Source organism: Nerophis lumbriciformis, linkage group LG07 (assembly GCF_033978685.3).
Source record: "Nerophis lumbriciformis linkage group LG07, RoL_Nlum_v2.1, whole genome shotgun sequence".
Classification (NCBI taxonomy): domain Eukaryota; kingdom Metazoa; phylum Chordata; class Actinopteri; order Syngnathiformes; family Syngnathidae; genus Nerophis; species Nerophis lumbriciformis.
In genome coordinates, this window is record NC_084554.2 from 26,492,501 (window position 1) to 26,513,730 (window position 21,230).

The following is a 21,230-nucleotide window of genomic DNA, read 5'->3' on the forward strand; positions in this document are numbered from 1 at the left end:
TTTGTGGTTGGACCAGAGTCTGCTGGTGCGCATCCAGGACCGGCCTGCTATAGGAAAGGTAGCTCATTTCAAATGCGCCCAACTCCGATAATACTTACAAACCCTGTTTCCATATAAGTTGGGAAATTGTGTTAGATATGAATATAAACGAAATACAATGATTTGCAAATCCTTTTCAACCCATATTCAATTGAATGCACTACAAAGACAAGATATTTGATGTTCAAACTCATAAACTTTATTTCTTTTTTGCAAATAATAATGAACTTAGAATTTCATGGCTGCAACACGTGCCAAAGTAGTTGGGAAAGGGCATGTTCACCACTGTGTTACATGGCCTTTCCTTTTAACAACACTCAGTAAATGTTTGGGAACTGAGGAGACACATTTTTGAAGCTTCTCAGGTGGAATTCTTTCCCATTCTTGCTTGATGTACAGCTTAAGTTGTTCAACAGTCCGGGGGTCTCCGTTGTGGTATTTTAGGCTTCATAATGCGCCACACGTTTTCAATGAGAGACAGGTCTGGACTACAGGCAGGCCAGTCTAGTACCTGCACTCTTTTACTATGAAGCCATGTTGATGTAACATGTGGCTTGGCATTGTCTTGCTGAATTAAGCAGGGGCGTCCATGGTAACGTTGCTTGGATGGCAACATATGTTGCTCCAAAACCTGCATGTACCTTTCAGCATTAATGGCGCCTTCACAGATGTGTAAGAAAGTCATGGCACCCACCTGTTCCCAATTTGCCTGTTCACCTGTGGGATGTTCCAAATAAGTGTTTGATGAGCATTCCTCAACTTTATCAGTATTTATTGCCACCTTTCCCAACTTTTTTGTCACGTGTTGCTGGCTTTCAAATTCTCAAGTTAATGATTATTTGCAACAAAAAAAATGATTATCAGTTTGAACATCAAAAATGTTGTCTTTGTAGCATATTCAACTGAATATGGGTTGAAAATGATTTGCAAATCATTGTATTCCTTTTATATTTACATCTAACACAATTCCCCAACTCATATGGAAACGGGGTTTGTACATCATACTTCACATTCCATCCCTGTCTCCAAGGTGGTCCTCTGACCGTGACGGATGCTAACTTAGCTTTGGGCCGCCTCCTGCCGTCCTTCTTCCCTAAAATCTTTGGGCCTGGAGAGAATGAGCCTCTGTCCCAGGAGGAGACCATGACGCATTTCCGTCAGCTGACCCATGAGATCAACCACTTCCTGGCCTCTAACCAATCGCAAGTATGAGGATTAGGAATGTGCAAATCCATCGGCACAATTGCATGAAAAAGTATCCCCTCTGGTTGAGTCTGTACTTACTTTTTGTCCCCCGTAGGGTTGTGCGATATCAACAATATACAATATAAATTATATACATTTGGCTGACGATAGAGGTGTTGATCGTTGTATCGTGATAATGCATGTTGATGACACATTCTCGCTGTGTACCGCAAATTTGACAGCAAAAAGATAACAAGCACTGTAGCATTCTTGTGAGCGGCTAATGTCCCTCCACAGTGCAAAGCCATTTCTAAGTCAGTAATCCTCGCCTCCCTGGCGGCAAATAAACTACGTTTTTTTAAAAGTTCCAATATCACTGGAGGACGAGGAATAGCTAAACATGCTACACTACACACTATGAGAGGATATACTAACCGCAAGCTCGAGCTCCTGGTTGTAAACAAAGGTGGGCTGATTGATACAAATATTGACAATAATGATACCAATTAGTATAGTATCAGTTTGACACCGCAGTGGTTGAATTTATATTTTTTACTGTCAAAATTAGTTTTGTCGTTTTTGTTATTGTTTACAGACTCAGGAAATACTGTATGTTCCTTGATATGGAAGGACTTCAATGGAAAAAAACAAAGGATTTAAATCAGAGCCAGTAGTAGAAAATAATAATTAAAAATATATATATATTGCATATATATATTGTTACAGCGCCATTCTGTGTTTTTGTCTGATTATAATTGTAATCAAACATAAAAGCATTCAATCTTAAAATTTTTAAGTATCAGCATTTGCATGACTCATACTGCCCCTGTAACTACTATTAGATCGATACCCAAATTTGTAGTATCAGCCAAAACCTTTGTAGTCTCCAAACAACAGAAAAATAAGTGCTTATTACTTTTAATAAAAGTGTATATAGAGCATGTTACAACAGAAAGTAACAAATAGTAATAAAAAGTATCAAATAGATTGATAACAGTTTTGAGAAAATATTACGTTACCGCATATGTCAGCAGCTAAATTAGGAGCCTTTGTAATCCATTTTGAAATGGTTCTATTATCATTTACATGCTAAATATAATATCATGATATGTATCGTTATCGCAGGAGGCTGCAATATAGGTTTTAGGATGTACCGCCCATCCCTAGACCCCGGCTGACAAGTCGCTAGCAGTTAATATGTCTCCATACACAGTGTGCAGAAGCTCCAGTAAGTTAATAATAATCACCTCCATTGCGGCAAATAAACGGCATTTCTTAGTGTCTTCGGTATCATTCTCAAGTATTATTATCACTGGAGGGCGAGGCTAAACATGTTACACAACAAGAGCAAGCCAGCAGTAGTGCTGCTAATAGCTAAGCTAACGGATAAAATAGCTTTATACAACACCAAGAAATAAGTGCTTGAAAGTTTAAGAAGTGTTTAGAACCAGGTTACACAGAAAGTAAGCACTTATTAACAGGACATTAACAAGTAGATTAATAAGATTCTGGAGAGAGAAGATAGTATAACAACAACTGTTGGTGTGTCGGCATTGTCACGGAGGGAGGGACATCCATAAATTATAGGGATGTCCGATAATGGCTTTTTGCCGATATCCGATATTCCGATATTGACCAAACCCTTAATTACCGATACCGATATCAACCGATATATACAGTCGTGGAATTAACACATTATTATGCCTAATTTGGACAACCAGGTATGGTGAAGATAAGGTCATTTAAAAAAAATGAAATAAATAAAATAAGATAAATACATTTAAAACAAAGTCTTGAATAAAAAAGAAAGTAAAACAATATAAAAACAGTTACATAGAAACTAGTAATTAATGAAAATGAGTAAAATTAACTGTTAAAGGTTAGTACTATTAGGGGCTTCACGGTGGCAGAGGGGTTAGTGCATCTGCCTCACAATACGAAGGTCCTGAGTAGTCTTGGGTTCAATCCCGGGCTCGGGATCTTTCTGTGTGGAGTTTGCATGTTCTCCCCGTGACTGCGTGGGTTCCCTCCGGGTACTCCGGCTTCCTCCCGCCTCCAAAGACATGCACCTGGGGATAGGTTGATTGGCAACACTAAATTGGCCCTAGAGTGTGAATGTTGTCTGTCTATCTGTGTTGGCCCTGCGATGAGGTGGCGACTTGTCCAGGGTGTACCCCGCCTTCCGCCCGATTGTAGCTGAGATAGGCTCCAGCGCCCCCCGCGACCCCAAAGGGAATAAGCGGTAGAAAATGGATGGATGGAGGTTAGTACTATTAGTGGACCAGCAGCACGCTGCTTACAGACTGTATCCCTTGCAGACTGTATTGATATATATTGATATATAATTTAGGAACCAGAATATTAATAACAGAAAGAAACAACCCTTTTGTGTGAATGACTGGGGGAGGAAGGTTTTTTGGGTTGGTGTATTAATTGTAAGTGTATCTTGTGTTCTTTATGTTGATTTAATACCAACAAAAAAAAACAAAAAAAACGATACAGGTAATAAAAAAACCAATACCGATAATTTCCGATATTACATTTTAAAGCATTTATCGGCCGATATTATCGGACATCTCTAATAAATTAGTGGTGTCGATACCAAAGGTAGTATCAGTATATGATTAATACTAGATGGATTAGATCAATATTTTGATTTTCTCCATTTTTTTTGTTAATGTTCACAAACTCGGGGAATAATTCCCTGGACACAAAAGGATCCGAAATTATTTAAATGAGTAGTAGATAGTATTTTTTCTTTTTTTTTTAGTAATTGTTTACTATTGACTTTGTTTTAATCAAACAATTGTAAGGAGAATAAGAAACTTGGTTAAATATTGTGTTGATAATAATAAACACTCGAAATACATTTTAAAATGTACAGTTAATACATGTGATCGGTATAGGCGATCTCACTAATGGATGATCGTATCGGAATGAGCAGAGGATATTTGTGTTCATCATATTTTGATTATGCAATAATTACAGTATAGTCCACTACAATGATTTGTTTGTGTAATACTTGAATATTAGATACTAATATCAGTGGGGGATTTTTTCAGGCTGGTGCAAATAGCGGCAAAAACTCCCACAAGAGCCAATCAGAGATGACTTTGGAAGACGTGGCCATCGGATTCATCCGTGTGGCGAACGAGGCGATGTGTCGACCAATCAGAGCGCTGACGCAGGTCGCGAAGTAGTGACTTTTGTATCACCGCCTGTGAAGTTTGTGGAGTGTTACCGTTTGTGTGTTTGCTCTCTCCAGGCTAAGGGCCATGACACATCTCAGCATGTGTTGGCGTGTTTCGGTGGTGCCGGGGGCCAGCACGCGTGCGCCATCGCTCGAGCGCTCGGGATGAAGACAGTCTTCATACATAAGTAGGAATGACACCCGGTGGGGTTTACAGTCACTTTATTAGGTACACTGCTAATATGCAAGTGCTTTGGATTGTAGTGCGTGTGGGCTGTTCCACTGTATCGAATCTACATTTTCTGAATAAAACCATTTTTTTACAGTTAATTTTATTCGGTGGTATGGCCCTTGTAATACACTATATTGCCAAAAATATTTGGCCACATGCCTTGACTCACATATGAACTTGAAGTGCCATCCCATTCCTAACCAATAGGGTTCAATATGATGTCGGTCCACCTTTTACAGCTTCAACTCTTCTGGGAAGGCTGTCCACAAGGTTGCAGAGTGTGTTTATGGGAATTTTCGACCATTTTTATAAAAGCGCATTGGTGAGGTCACATACTGATGTTGGTCGAGAAGGCCTGGCTCTCAGTCTCCATTCTAATTCATCCGCAAGGTGTTCTATCGGGTTCAGGTCAGGACTCTGTGGAGGCCAGTCAAGTTTATCCACACCAGACTCTGTCATCCATGTCTTTATGGACCTTGCTTTGTGCACTGGTGCACAGTCATGTTGAAAGAGGAAGGGGCCCGCTCCAAACTGTTCCCACAAGGTTGGGAACATGGAATTGTCCAAAATGTTTTGGTATCCTGGAGCATTCAAAGTTCCTTTCACTGGAACTAAGGGGCCAAGCCCAACTCCTGTAAAACAACCCCACGCCATAATTCCTCCTCCACCAAATTTCACACTCGGCACAATGCAGTCCGAAATGTAGCGTTCTCCTGGCAACCTCCAAACCCAGACTCGTCCATCAGATTGCCAGATGGAAAAGCGTGATTCATCACTCCAGAGAACACGTCTCCACTGCTCTGCAGTCCAGTGGCGACGTGCTTTACACCACTGCATCCCACGCTTCGCATCGGACTTGGTGATGCATGGCTTAGATTCTGCTGCTCGGCCATGGAAACCCATTCCATGAAGCTCTCTGCGTACTGTACGTGGGCTAATTGGAAGGCCACATGAAGTTTGGAGCTCTGTAGCAACTGACTGTGCAGAAAGTCGGCGACCTCTTTGCACTATGCGTTTCAGCATCCGCTGACCCCTTCGTGACTGAGTTGCTGTTGTTCCCAAACTCTTCCATTTTCTTATAATAAAGCCGACTTTGGAATATTTAGGAGCGAGGAAATTTCACGACTGGATTTGTTGCAAAGGTGGCATCCTATGACAGTTCCACACTGGAAATCACTGAGCTCCTGAGAGCGGCCCATTCTTTCACAAATGTTTGTAGAAACAGTGGATGGGTGGCCAAATACTCTTGGCAATATAGTGTATTTTGGTGTTTTGATTAGCTACATTTATGCAGCTGTACACCTGCAGGTGTACGTAATGAAGTCACACATAAACACCAATCCAATTGCTCAGTTTTGTCTTTGTGCAAATATGTGTTTCTGCTCACATCATTAGGTACAGTGGCGTGCTGTCGGCCTACGGTCTGGCTCTAGCGGACGTGGTGGAGGAGGTGCAGGAGCCGTGCTCGCTGCAGTATGAGAAAAACTCTTTCGGCGAGCTGGACCGCAGAGTGGATCTCCTGTCCAAACGCTGCCAGGACACACTGCTAGCCCGCGGATTCAATAGGTTGGACGCTATAAAAACACACTTTTGTACGACTGCAACTAGGATGCATTATTTTTGTTCCTCATCCTCACAGTGGCCAAATAACCACGGAAGTCTTTCTCCATCTGCGCTACGAGGGCACAGACTGCGCTCTCATGGTGACGGCTGACGGTTACCCCGGAAACCAGCGCACCTGTCGGGCGGGTGATTTCCGCAGTGCTTTCACTAAAAGGTTTGTGCACTTAAATAGTACCAAATGTTGACTTTGAGCTGAGTCACTGTTCTTTTTAAGATACCTGAAGGAGTTTGGATTCACCATCCCAGACAGGCCCATCATGGTGGATGACATCAGAGTGCGGGGCTGTGGGAAGTCTGGGATCAAATCAGTGTACAGACCAAAGAAGGGACACGGTCAAGCCAAACCCGTCACGGTAACTAGACAGCCTTACTAATCACCACATTTTTGACATACTGTAAATCCACTACTTGTAGTCGGGGCCTTTATTGACCTAAACCATACAGTTGTAGTCGTAGTGATTTGTTTTGGACATGTTAAAAACAAAATAAAATAAAAATAATAACAATACAGTAAAGTATGCAGCTGGGATAGGCTCCAGCACCCCCGTGAGCTAGAGAGAGACAAAGAGTAGAAAATGGATGGATGTACTGTAAAGTACAGACATAAAAACAAATCCTCTACAATGAAAACACATAAAAAGTTAAAACAATACATAATGATAAGGTTTTTCAAATCCAAAAAGGAGTGGGAAAAAAATTGAACGTGTTTACTTTAACCCTTTATTCATAAATTAACGTTTTAGCTTTCTTTTCATTATCTTTTATACAATGATAGTTTTCCTAGTTTTATTTTGATATATTATCAATAATCTGTATTTCACGGATAAAACATTTTTTTAACCCAAAAAAAAACGCAACTATTTGTACACACATACACACACACACACGTATATTCGTGTGTGTGTGTGTGTGTGTGTATATATATTTACATATGTGTATGTATATACTGTATGTACATGTATATATGTTTATGTATATATATGTGTGTATGTATATATATATATATGTGTGTATATTAAATGTATATATATACAGTATGTGTGTGTGTATGTGTATATATACATTTTAATATACATACACACACACACACATATATATATATATATATATATATATATATATATATATATATATATATATATATATGTGTGTGTGTGTGTGTGTGTGTCCTGGGTCTTCCCCGAGGCCACGGGGAAGACCCAGGACACGTTGGGAAGACTATGTCTCCCGGCTGGCCTGGGAATGCCTCGGGATCCCTCGGGAAGAGCTGGACGAAGTGGCTGGGGAGAGGGAAGTCTGGGCTTCCCTGCTTAGGCTGCTGCCCCCGCGACCCGACCTCGGATAAGCGGAAGGAGATGAATGGATGGATGGATATATATGTGTACATATATATACGGTATATGTGTATGTGTGTGTATATATATACATATATATGTATATATATAAATATTTATATATATATGTGTGTGCATACATATATATATATATGTGTATATGTATGTATATTAATATTTGTATATGTGTGTATATATACATGTGTGTGTGTATATATATATATATATATATATATGTGTGTGTGTGTGTGCATATATATACAGTATATGTATATGTGTGTGTATATGTGTATAATATATATATATATATATATATATATATATATATATATATACGGATATGTATGTGTATGTATGGCAGGGCAGTTGACACATCAGTACATCTGGAAAGTATTCACAGTGCTTCACTTTTTCTACGTTTTGTTATGTTACGGCCTTTTTTTTTGAGGACAAAAATAAATGTATTACATTTTGAATAACGCTCATACCAAATTGCAGAAAAATTGAAACGCTATAAATACTTTCTAGATGCACTCTACATAGACTAAGTAAGGGTAACACTAACAAATAAGTAATTATTTTATGTATTGAAAATACTTTTTTTGTATCTATTTTTAAACTGAACTTTGGTTGGACATTATTTTAACTCCACATAGAGAAACACCAAAGCTTCTCTGTGTTTTGCAGACATTCTCGATTTTAAAATGTAATTCACCCCTTAAATTAAAACCTTCATCCTTTTTTAATGTTTTTTTTGTGTGTATGTTTTAGAGATCGACCGATATGTTTTTTTCAGGGCCGATTACAATGTTGATTATTAGTAATCAAAGAACCTGATAAGCAATATTTGGAGCCGATTTTCATTTGCAGTAGAATTTAGCTAAACGTGAATAGTATTGTCTGCAAACAGTTGGAAAAGGCTTTATGTTGTTATTTTTAACATAATTGTTTACGAAATAGCCAGTACCACCAGTAGCACCATGTTTTATGCACCGCTAATGTTGTGGTTAATTTAGCATCAAAAACATCAGGAGATTTCACAAAAAACATTATTACAAGGGTCTAAGACAGTGGTTTTTAACCTGGGTTCGATGGAACCCTAGGGGTTCGGTGAGTCGGGCTCAGGGGTTCGGCGGAGGTCAAGACACACCCGACTCATCGTGTAAATAAAAACTTCTCCCTATCTGCGTATTACGGATACGGCAACAGCAGAAGTCAGACTGATTTGCAGGTGTGTAATTTGTTGTGAGTTTATGCACTGTGTTGGTTTTGTTCTTTGAACAAGGTGATGTTCATGCACGGTTCATTTTGTGCACCAGTAAAAAAAACATGGTAGCACTTTAGTATGGGGGCAGCACGGTGGAAGAGGTGTTAGTGCGTCTGCCTCACAATACGAAGGTGCTGAGTAGTCTGGGGTTCAATCCCAGGCTCGGGATCTTTCTGTGTGGAGTTTGCATGTTCTCCCCGTGACTGCGTGGGTTCCCTCCGGGTACTTCGGCTTCCTCCCACCTCCAAAGACATGCACCTGGGGATAAGTTGATTGGCAACACTAAAATTGGCCCGAGTGTGTGAATGTGAGTGTGAATGTTCTCTGTCTATCTGTGTTGGCCTTGCGATGAGGTGGCGACTTGTCTAGGGTGTACCCCGCCTTCCGCCCGATTGTAGCTGAGATAGGCTCCAGCGCCCCCCGCGACCCCGAAGGGAATAAGCGGTAGAAAATGGATGGATGGATGGATGGATGGACTTTAGTATGGGGAACATATTCACCATTAATTAGTTGCTTATTAACATGCAAATTAGTAACATATTGGCTCTTAACTAGTCATTATTAAGTACCGTATGTTTCGGAGTATAAGTCGCTCCGGAGTATAAGTTGCATCGGCCGAAAATGCATAACAAAGAAGGAAAAAAACATACTGTATATAAGTCGCACAGGAATAAGTCGCATTTTTGGGGGAAATTTATTTGATAAAACCCAACACCAAGAATAGACATTTGAAAGGCAATTTAAAATAAATAAAGAATAGTGAACAACAGGCTGAATAAGTTTACGTTATATGACGCATAAATAACCAACTGAGAACGTGCCTGGTATGTTAACGTAACATATTATGGTAAGAGTCATTCAAATAACTATAACATATCGAACATGCTATACGTTTACCAAACAATCTGCCACTCCTAATCGCTAAATCCCATTAGAAATCTTATACGTCTAGTCTCTTACGTGAATGAGCTAAATAATATTATTTGATATTTTACGGTAATGTGTTAATAATTTCACACATAAGTAGCTCCTGAGTATAAGTCGCACACCCGGCCAAACTATGAAAAAAAACTGCGACTTATAGTCCGAAAAATACGGTACTTATTAATGCCTTATTCGGCATGGCCTTATTATAACCCTAACCCTCTAACCCTGGCCCTAACCCTAACCAAATAACTCTAAATTAAGTCTTTGTTACTTAGAATATGTTCCCCATACTAAAGTGTTACCAAAAACATATAACTTTGTCTTGAATTTGAAAAAAATATATATATATATTTTTCACTAAAGAAGGGTTCGGTGAATGCGCATATGAAACTGGTGGGGTTCGGTACCTCCAACAAGGTTAAGAACCACTGGTCTAAGAGGAGCATCAACATTTGCATCTCAAAAGACGAGAAACCTGAAACTTGGTAAAAATATGGGGTTTTCTCTACAAGCTAATCAGTTTTTATCGCTGTTTATAGATTTTAATACATCGTAAGGTTGAAGTTTATTTTGAACAAGTCAATAAATAAATATATAATAAATATAATAGATAAATCACATAATGGCCGTCTGAGCACTTCAGCTTAGCTTAGCAGAAAGGAGCACTGGTTATTACTTCTAACTTACTCTCAATTTATCACAATTGTTTTAATGTTATTTTATGGGTATATATTGTATCTGTTTATTTATTTTGTCTGTTGTAGTTGTAAAAAAGATGTATATATCTGCCGATACCAAAAAAGAAGGCTCATATCAGTATACGTCAAAATGCCAAATATCCGTGCCACTATTAGGCCGAACCGATCATCTTTTTTTTTTTTTTCAAGGCAGTGAATTGTTGGAAGCATAGGATAATTAAAAAGAAGATATTTTAATAACTTTTCCATTTTAAAAATAAATAAATACATACATCATTTGTTTACTTGCATAGTGTTTTGGGGTACATGAAAGAGTGAAAGGATTTATTTACACAACAGAAACAGAACTGATGTTGTATCACTTATAAACAGTCCCTCGCCACATCGCGCTTCAAATATTGCACTTTTACAACGTCACGAATTTAAAAACAAATTTTTTTAAGTATATTCTACAACATGCAGAACTCCCAGGTTCTAAAACAGCTTCTTCCCACAGACCATTAGACTTTTGAACACTAAAATAAAATCCCTCCATTCCCCCTCAAACCTCCACACAGGACTACCTCACTGGTCTGTAAAGTACAATATAAAAGACATCACACATGTGCAATATATTTGATTTGATGTAAATACTGCTGCGGATTTTATTATGTAAATACCTGGTGCTGTTTTCATACTGCATTACAATGAGCCAAATGTAACAAAATGTCATTCTTATCTGCATTGTTAAGTACAAATTCAGTTCGGTTCTGTTTCAGTTTATTTGGAACATGCATACGATACGATGTAATGCATCACACGTTTCCAGTTGTTTCATTACAGCACGTCCGAAAAGGAGTAGGAAGAAGCAGAGCTTATTTAATCCTACCCCTTTTCATACTATAGCCATTTTATCCAATTTCCTTGTTCTCTGCAAACAGAACAGTTAACAAATAAATAATAAATAAATAATATACCATAGTAGGCAAACAAATATTAAATACATAAATAATCTTTGTCTCAATAAAAAAAGAAAAAAACAGGTTCAAGGTGTTCATCATAATTATTGTTCTGTGTACTTTGTGAACACTTGTAGTTTGAACAGTCTCTTAAACTGAATCATATTGGTGCTTTGTTTGATTTCTTTACTTAATCCATTCCACAATTTAATTCCACATACTGGTATACTGAAGGTTTTAAGTGTTGTACGAGCATACAAATGTTTTAAAATAGATTTTCCTCCAAGGTTATATTTCTCCTCTTTTGTTGAGAAGAATTGTTGTACATTCTTGGGTAGCAGGTTATAGTTTGCTTTATACATCATTTTAACTGTTTGCAAATGCACCAAATCGTTGAATTTAAATAATTGTGATTTAATAAATAAAGGCTTTGTATGTTCTCTATATCCAACATTATGTATTATTCTAATTTATCTTTTTTGTAACACAAATTTGAATGACAATAAAGAAAGTCTAAACTAAATTAACCGACGTGGCCTCGACGTCACTTGCATCTGCAGTTCGATAAAGAGTAAACAAAGGAAGTTGACCGCAACTTGATCTTTTGAAATGAGCTCCCTCTTATAGATGAAGAGTTGACTTGTCACTAAGTAAGTGAAAAAATAATTTACATAAGTGATTGTTTTATTATATATTGAAAATCGGCGTTTCGAAACTTAAGGTATAATTTTTTTGACGTGGCAGCAGCGTAAAACGATAGACAACACTAGTAGCTGTTTTCGATAAAGCGGCTCATTTGGACAAAACACAGAATTCCGTCAGTGAACAAGAAAGTCGTTACTACGCGAGAAAACATGGACGCCACAGATCCGCATGTTAATTGTGGCTGTTATGTAGAGGAAGTAGGCACATGATGGAAAACAACTGCGGGAGGAGGAAGAAGAGAACTGCAAAAAGGAAATTGATCGTGCTGCACGCACAAATGACGTCGCTCGCACCAAGATGACGTGAAAGTCGCATTCAGGTCACACTGCCGTTTACAATGCAGTCACATTTGAAAAGATCAGATTCCAATTTACAAACCCCGTTTCCATATGAGTTGGGAAATTGTGTTACATGTAAATGTAACCCATATGGAAATATAGTGTCACGAATATATTCTCCTATTATTAATTTCTGATCTATGGTGTGCCAAAGTCACTATTGTCACTTAAAAAATGTTAAAATTGATTTGTCAAAGTCATGTGGTCACTACAGGGTTAAATTAATTATGCATGCACGCAGCACGTTATTCACATGTTGGCCAGTAGAGGTCGCATGCACCTTTGTCATTCCCGGCATTCCTTCACTGAACGTCACAGTGAAGGCACGAATCATTTCGCTGTGTTGCAAAGACAAGGTTTATACGTTAAAATATTTGTCAATTCTCAAACCGAGTGTTGGAAAAGCAGCATAAGATAGCCTGGTCCCAGTGGGAGCTGGATTGCTGTGTTTTGTGCTGCTGAGAACTCCAATTGGTTTTTTTGTATGATCCTGAAGTCTGGTTCCAAGCTGGACTTGAGTTAAGATGGCGAGCCAGTCCCAGTGAGTGAGAGTCTGCGGAGAGGGAGCGTTTGGATGTGGTGTGGCCAGCTGCATCGGTCTCCACACTCTGCAGTGATCTATAACTGAACTGATACACCATCAGAGTCGCAAGTATCGAACCGAATCAGTATGGAATTACGGATTACAATAGAACTAAGGATTCCCAACCAAGGAATATAGACAGTGTTCAATTCAATACTACCCGGGTAGATTGTATTTTTTTTGAAAGGACAATTTAAAAAGGACATTTCTTCTATTTTGCTACTTTTGAATTTTGCAACAGAGCTCTATTTTTATTTAATTTTTGGGGGGTATTTTCAATTTAAAAAGCACACTGTTCATGTGTTATTGTTTATTATTGTGCAATAAATTTGCCAGCAGTTGTTCTGTGGTACACTAAGTACGTAACGTCTCATTGCGAGTCTCTCAATTATACAGCCAAGAACCTAGCAATCTTAATTGTTGTACTAACCTGCTATCCTACAGTAGGGGTGCTACATAAATATAAACGGAATACAATGATTTGCAAATCCTTTTCAACCCATATTCAGTTGAATATGCTACAAAGACAAGATATTTGATGTTCAAACTGATAAACTTTTTTTTTTGTGCAAATAATCATTAACTTTAGAATTTGATGCCAGCAACACGTGACAAAGAAGTTGGGAAAGGTGGCAATAAATACTGATAAAGTTGAGGAATGCTCATCAAACACTTATTTGGAACATCCCACAGGTGAACAGGCAAATTGGGAACAGGTGGGTCCCATGATTGGGTATAAAAGTAGATTCCATGAAATGCTCAGTCATTCACAAACAAGGATGGGACGAGGGTCACCACTTTGTCAACAAATGCGTGAGCAATTTGTTGAACAGTTTAAGAAAAACTTTTCTCAACCAGCTATTGCAAGAAATTTAGGGATTTCACCATCTACGGTCCGTAATATCATCAAAGGGTTCAGAGAATCTGGAGTAATCACTGCACGTAAGCAGCTAAGCCCGTGACCTTCGATCCCTCAGGCTGTACTGCATCAACAAGCGACATCAGTGTGTAAAGGATATCACCACATGGGCTCAGGAATACTTCAGAAACCCACTTTCAGTAACTACAGTTGGTCGCTACATCTGTAATTGCTAGTTAAAACTCTATGCAAGCCGAAAACCGTTTATCAACAACGCCCAGATACGCCGTCGGCTTTGCTGGGCCTGAGCTCATCTAAGATAGACTGATACAAAGTGGAAAAGTGTTCTGTGGTCTGACAAGTCCACATTTCAAATTGTTTTTGGAAACTGTGGACGTTGTGTCCTCCGGACCAAAGAGGAAAAGAACCATCCGGATTGTTATAGGCGCAAAGTTTAAAAGCCAGCATCTGTGATGGTATGGGGGTGTATTAGTGCCCAAGACATGGGTAACTTACACATCTGTGAAGGCGCCATTAATGCTGAAAGGTACATACAGGTTTTGGAGCAACATATGTTGCCATCCAAGCAACGTTACCATGGACGCCCCTGCTTATTTCAGCAAGACAATGCCAAGCCACGTGTTACATCAACGTTCATAGTAAAAGAGTGCGGGTACTAGACTGGCCTGCCTGTAGTCCAGACCTGTCTCCCATTGAAAATGTGTGGCGCATTATGAAGCCTAAAATACCACAACGGAGACCCCCGGACTGTTGAACAACTTAAGCTGTACATCAAGCAAGAATGGGAAAGAATTCCACCTGAGAAGCTTAAAAAATGTGTCTCCTCAGTTCCCACAGGCCATGTAACACAGTGGTGAACATGCCCTTTCCCAACTACTTTGGCACGTGTTGCAGCCATGAAATTCTAAGTTAATTATTATTTGCAAAAAATACAAATAAAGTTTATGAGTTTGAACATCAAATATCTTGTCTTTGCAGTGCATTCAGTTGAATATGGGTTGAAAAGGATTTGCAAATCATTGTATTCCGTTTATATTTACATCTAACACAATTTCCCAACTCATATGGAAACGGGGCTTGTACAATCACACTACCTCCCAATGTGGCCCAAATCTGATGCAAAAACAAGCGCTTTGAAGCATTTACACTGGCAAAAAAAATCTGATCTGGTGTGCAGTGCCCACTGATTGATTGTCTCAGTCTCAGTCAGCATGACTATATTGGATTAAAAGAGGTGACTAATGGGTGTTCTTTTATGTTAAGAGGGCTCTCATAATGTTGAAAATGTATTCAGAAGGTAATACATTATAATTATTGAGTCCTACTTCGCAGAAATTCATTTATTCCGCGGTCATTTCCGGAACCAATTAACAGCGATAAACGCGGGATTACTGTATGTGTTCATTTTAAACAGCGCTGTAACACACATGAGTTTAACACCATCAACATTTTGATGCATGCTGCCACTCGGGATACCTCAATGCAGCTAGGGCCACCTGTTAACTGTTAATGCCAATCTTTTTTGACCCAGCGCTATTAAGAGAATTAGAGAGATTTTTTTGATTTTTTTTATGACCACACTAAAACAACCTTTGTAATTAACTGTGTGGAGCATTTAAGATATTTGGAGAAAAATAAGAAAGTTTGATAACATGTGTGTTGTCATAGATGACAAAATGCTACTTTGAGGATGGTTACCACGACACCGCCGTGTATCTGTGGGAGGAGCTTCTTTGTGGTCATAGCATCCAGGGACCAGCCATCATCATTGACAAGAACAGGTGCAGGCTAATACGTTAGATGTAATGTACGATTTACAAAGAGATGTTTATAATAATTTGCTTTATTGTTTTGTGCCACCTCATCAGCACCATTCTGGTGGAGCCCTGCTGTGAGGCTTCCCTGACAGATGGGGGCGACGTGTGCATGATGGTGAGCGCGGACCCTCACTGTGCAGTCGGCACAGAGCTCAACACCGTGCAGCTCTCCATTTTCTCCCACCGCTTCATGAGCATAGCAGGTTGGCAAACATAAAACGTACATCTGCAAAGAGTCAAATCCTCACCGTTTGTGGTCCGACTTTGTGCTTCTTTAGAACAGATGGGCAGAGTTCTCCAAAGAACCTCCATCTCCACCAACATCAAGGAGCGTCTGGACTTCTCCTGCGCTGTGTTCGGACCGGATGGCGGTCTGGTGTCGAACGCACCTCACATTCCAGTGCACCTGGGGGCCATGCAGGAAACTGTCCAGTTCCAGGTGTGGATGCTTAAAAGTCATACCAAAGACTATAAAAATGGGACCCATTACCTCCCTGCTTGGCACTCAGCATCAAGGATTGGAATTGGGGGTTAAATCACCAAAATCTTTCCCGAGCGCAACCACCGCTGCTGCTCACTGCTCCCCTCACCTCCCAGGGGGTGGAACAAGGGTGATGGGTCAAATGCAGAGAGTAATTTCACCACACCTAGTGTGTGTGTGACTATCAGTGGTACTTTAACTTTAACTAATGGAAGCCAAGCAGTGAACCCAAAATATCAACTACTTCTTCACCGTTTAGATCAGATCAATGGAGGGGAACCTGAAAGAAGGGGACGTGATCCTGAGCAACCACCCGTGTGCCGGCGGCAGCCACCTTCCCGACCTCACAGTCATCACACCAGTCAGTCAGCGTTCTCTGGAATCTCTTTCTTCGCTTCTCCAATAGCACCGCTAACTCACTCTTTTGATTCCCAGGTGTTTAGAAAAGGTGTCAGCGGACCGGTGTTCTTCGTAGCCAGCAGGGGGCACCATGCAGACATTGGAGGCATCACTCCTGGATCTATGCCGCCGCACTCCACCTCCCTGCAGCAAGAGGGCGCTGTCTTCATTTCCTTCAAACTGGTCACTGGTGGTGTCTTCCAAGAAGAAGGTAAGATGTGTGGCGGGCCAAATGAGACCAAATGTAATAAATTAATTAATCTTTAAAGAATTACCTAAATGTGTCATTAATTATAATTGGAATTAAATGCATAAATGTGTTATTAAATATCATTAATTTACTTAATGTAACATTTAATGTTATCTTTGAATGAATTATTGATGTCATTAATTCATGATTTTATTATTTATTTAATAATGTATTCATTAATGACACATCTAAATAATTATTTAACGATTTAGTTGGTTTAATTGGGTCTCATTTGGCCCTTGTCAGTGCTTCCTGATTTATTTTATCTGCAAACTCACCAATCAAAGTCAGGGGGCGACACAAACGCAAATCTAGTTCAATCATTGCAAGTTGAAGTGCCTGGTAACCAATCAAGTTAGGATCCGCTCACTGACCTTGATGGGTGAGTTTGACGGTTAAAATGTATTCATGAAGGACCAAACGGGACAAAAACAAATAAGTCTTTATTTTATATTTTTATATACATACATACATATGTATATATATATATATACATATGTATATATATATATATACATATGTATATGTATGTATATATATATACATATGTATATATATATATATATATATATACATATGTATGTATATATATATATATACATATGTATGTATATATATATATATATACATATGTATGTATGTATATATATGTGTGTGTGTGTGTGTGTATATATATATATATATATATATATATATATATATATATATATATATAAAAACACTAACGCTCCCTCATTCTTTCTGTAATAATCTCCTTCATTTGTCTTAATTTAGAGGTACTTGAAGACTATATGACAATGCTGGTAACAAATATTGAATGAGGCAAAACGTATCTGCACTTTATTTCCGCAATGCTTTCCCATCCAATTTCTCATTGACCGCCTCCTTATCAGCTGTAACGGAGGCCCTGATGGCTCCGGCCCAATACCCAGACTCTTCTGGGACACGGAATCTCCACGACAACCTGTCCGACCTGCGGGCTCAGGTGGCAGCCAATCAGAGAGGCAGCCAGCTGGTGGGGGAGTTGATTGACTGCTACGGGCTCGCTGTGGTTCAGGCCTACATGGGCTACATCCAGGTAGCAACGACTGACACGCTAATATCTTCGCCAGGTTCAAAGTAGCGCTGATGGTGGCCGGTGTGTATTACAGAGTAATGCCGAGCTGGCGGTAAAGGACATGCTGCGAGACTTTGTGCGTCGTCGACGGCAACAGACAGGCTGCTTGGAGGTGGAGTCGGAGGATTTCATGGATGATGGCACTACAATCCGACTGCGGGTTGAGATTAATGAAGAAGAGGTGATAATCTGTCAATGGTCAATGCAGTGGTTTGCACAAGTGTGTCTTTGAATGAAAACAGATGACATAATTGCTGAAAAAGGTCTGCATGGATGTTAAGTGTTCAGCTGCAAGTTAGCCACAACCAAAACAACATTGCATTGCATTGCATTAATCAGGCAAATTCTACTTATACTACTTTGCTATTAGTGCAGTATTTTTTAAAGCCACATCATCATCAACTGGCCTGGCATGACAACTGCATGTCATTTTTTCATTTTACATACTCTGAAACTGCAAAAAAAGGCTACCGTATATCCATTGCGTTCATCATGTCTTCCTAAAACATAAATACAAGATTCTTGTGCGCAGACAAAGTTTTTTGAGTAAAAAACGTCACACCAGGAAGCTACGACATTTCTGACGAAGGCTGAAGTATCAGCCGAAACTGTCAGCAGGTGAGTGACATCTGTTACTCCAAAAACTTTGTGTACACACAAAAATATTGTATTTCCGCTAAAAAGGCTGCCGTGTGCGTGCCAGACCAGAAGACGGCAACATTACTTTGTAAATAAATGCTTACAAACACTTTTTGTTTTCCCTCACTTAAAAGAGTTTTGAATAAGGGATGTTCTAATCAAGGTTTTAAGCTTCCGATACCAATCATCCATGAGTGAGATCAGCCGATACCAATACCGATCGCATGTTAACTGTACATTTTTACATGTATTTATAGTGTGCTATTGACAGTTTGACAAAATTAAAACTAGTTCCTTATTCTCTTTTATTACATACAATCGTTTGATAAAAAAAACCAAAGTCAACAGTACACAATAACTAAACAAAAGCAAAAATTAGTATATAAGAGTCATTTAAATCATTTGGGTTTTGCTTTCAAAGTCCTCCTCTGTCCAGGGAATTATTCGTAAATATTTGTAAACATGAACAAAAACGACAACAAAATGATCGAGACAATGAAGATATCTATCTACTTACTCTTGTATCAATCATATACTACCCTTAATATCGACACCACCAATGTATGGATTGATTTGCCTTCCTTTGTGCATAACAACCAGCAGTTGTTATATTATCCTCTCTCCAGGCTCGTATTATTCGGTGACATGCAGTCAGGGGAGGCAGGTGAGGCGGGGCCTCACGTGCCATCATGGAAAGAAAAAAAATGTAAAAAGAAAAAAAATAATTAAATTGTTATATGTATCCAGTGATTATACTATAAAGTTATTTTCCATTTAACTTCACCAGTTTTAGATCCTTTTTATTCAAAATCGCTGAATTTTCACATTTGCCGTTCAAATACTGAGAAGAGACTTGCGTTGAGTCACCAGCCAGTTGTGCCTCGCCATGGATTGCGCAATGACTCGGCTAACTGCTGGCCTGCTGTGCAGTGAGACCGTATTGCTATATGAATTATATTATACATTTCCATAGTTTAGTTAGCTGAGGTATATAATGTACAGTGTATATTGTCAACAACTGTATGTGAGTAACGTATTTCTTGTGCTGAGCAATCATAAAACGGCTGCGAAAACGCACTGGGTGAGGCTCGCAGTAATCCCGCCTCCTGGTGGTAGAGGGCGCTAGTGATCCCAGCGATCATTTTTGTGACTACTCGGCTGCAGAATAAGTGACAACAAGCAACAACAGTTAGCGATCATTTATTTTTTCCTCTCGCCTGGACTTTTAACATGGAGGATTACATATCTAAAATAAAACAGTTTTCTATACTGGACTTTCAATCGAAGCAGGAGGTAATACTTAAAGGAAGATCTCCATCGAGACAGAGAGACTTTTAAAACTGAAGAAAGATAAGGAAGACTTCTATAAACAAGTTATCAATGCTTTTGTTCAGAAGGAGCAGCATACAGACTTCATTTATAAGTAAAGGTAAGACCATGATAGCGTTTTTTTTATTAAATGTGCTTTTTTGTGTGCTACAGTTTGTATGTGTAAAGTTAAGTTAATGTACCACTGATTGTCACACACACACTAGGTGTGGTGAAATTTGTCTTCTGCATTTGACCCATCCCCTTGATCACCCCCTGGGAGGTGAGGGGAGCAGTGGGCAGCAGCGGCGCCGCGCCCGGGAATCATTTTTGGTGATTTAACCCCCAATTCCAACCTTTGATGCTGAGTGCCAAGCAGGGAAGAATGCTGGTATGAACTTTTAAACATAACCCGTTAACTGCTGCCAATCAAATGGTGAATAAGATACTCTTTAGGGTTCATATGTTTGTAAATCTGATGAAGTCAGTGCCTCACCAGTCATGAACCTCACCGCACGTCACTGGTATTCTTCTACTTGTGGGCTTACTTTCTGCTGCAACGTGGTTTGTTTCTAAAGTAATTTCTTTGTGCTGTTTCAAGCTAGCTAAGCAGTTAGCTTAGCTATTAGGATGCTTGCTCCTGGATTGCACTCCATGTTTAGTTTTAAGAAACTATAAAATGCGATTTATTTGTCGTAATGGAGGTGATTATTATTCATTTAAGGGAGCGGCCCGACACTGTGTGTTGAGACATATAATTAGCTGCTAGCCACTTGTCAGCATAAATAGTGTCAGTCAGGAGGATAGGTGTTTGTGATCGGCGTTAAGAGACATACATCAATAATAGCTCGTAGAAGGATTTTATTCGCGTGGAAATCACAGTTTGTCCCCAAGGCCTCCTTATGGCTTAAGGACCTCATATTTTTCTTAGATTTAGAGAAAATTAAATATAACCTGAGGGGTACACCAAAACAATTTGACTTGACCTGGGGCTGCATAATTAGTTACATACACTGTATTGCCAAAAGTATTTGGCCACCTGCCTTGACTCACATATGAACTTGAAGTGCCATCCCATTCCTAACCCATAGGGTTCAATATGATGTCGGTCCACCTTTTGCAGCTATTACAGATTCAACTCTTCTGGGAAGGCTGTCCACAAGGTTTTCGACCATTCTTCCAAAAGCGCATTGGTGAGGTCACACACTGATGTTGGTCGAGAAGGCCTAGCTCTCAGTCTCTGTTCTAATTCATCCCAAAGGTGTTCTATCGGGTTCAGG

At 39.3% G+C, this 21,230-nt stretch overlaps 1 protein-coding gene across 1 annotated transcript in view; it reads left to right on the top strand.

Annotated features, from left to right (window-relative positions):
• The window catches only part of oplah (5-oxoprolinase, ATP-hydrolysing), a 66,035-nt gene that overhangs the window by 35,012 nt on the left and 9,793 nt on the right, over positions 1 to 21,230 (top strand). The window contains exons 9-22 of the mRNA XM_061965569.2: positions 1 to 58; positions 1,070 to 1,245; positions 4,287 to 4,412; positions 4,490 to 4,602; positions 6,042 to 6,212; positions 6,286 to 6,423; positions 6,484 to 6,622; positions 15,608 to 15,720; positions 15,808 to 15,959; positions 16,035 to 16,195; positions 16,497 to 16,598; positions 16,673 to 16,847; positions 17,780 to 17,964; positions 18,038 to 18,184. The exon at positions 1 to 58 is cut by the window's left edge and continues 10 nt beyond it. Of these exons, the coding sequence (XP_061821553.2) occupies positions 1 to 58; positions 1,070 to 1,245; positions 4,287 to 4,412; positions 4,490 to 4,602; positions 6,042 to 6,212; positions 6,286 to 6,423; positions 6,484 to 6,622; positions 15,608 to 15,720; positions 15,808 to 15,959; positions 16,035 to 16,195; positions 16,497 to 16,598; positions 16,673 to 16,847; positions 17,780 to 17,964; positions 18,038 to 18,184 (1,956 nt within the window). The remainder of the gene's footprint in view (positions 59 to 1,069; positions 1,246 to 4,286; positions 4,413 to 4,489; positions 4,603 to 6,041; positions 6,213 to 6,285; positions 6,424 to 6,483; positions 6,623 to 15,607; positions 15,721 to 15,807; positions 15,960 to 16,034; positions 16,196 to 16,496; positions 16,599 to 16,672; positions 16,848 to 17,779; positions 17,965 to 18,037; positions 18,185 to 21,230) is intronic.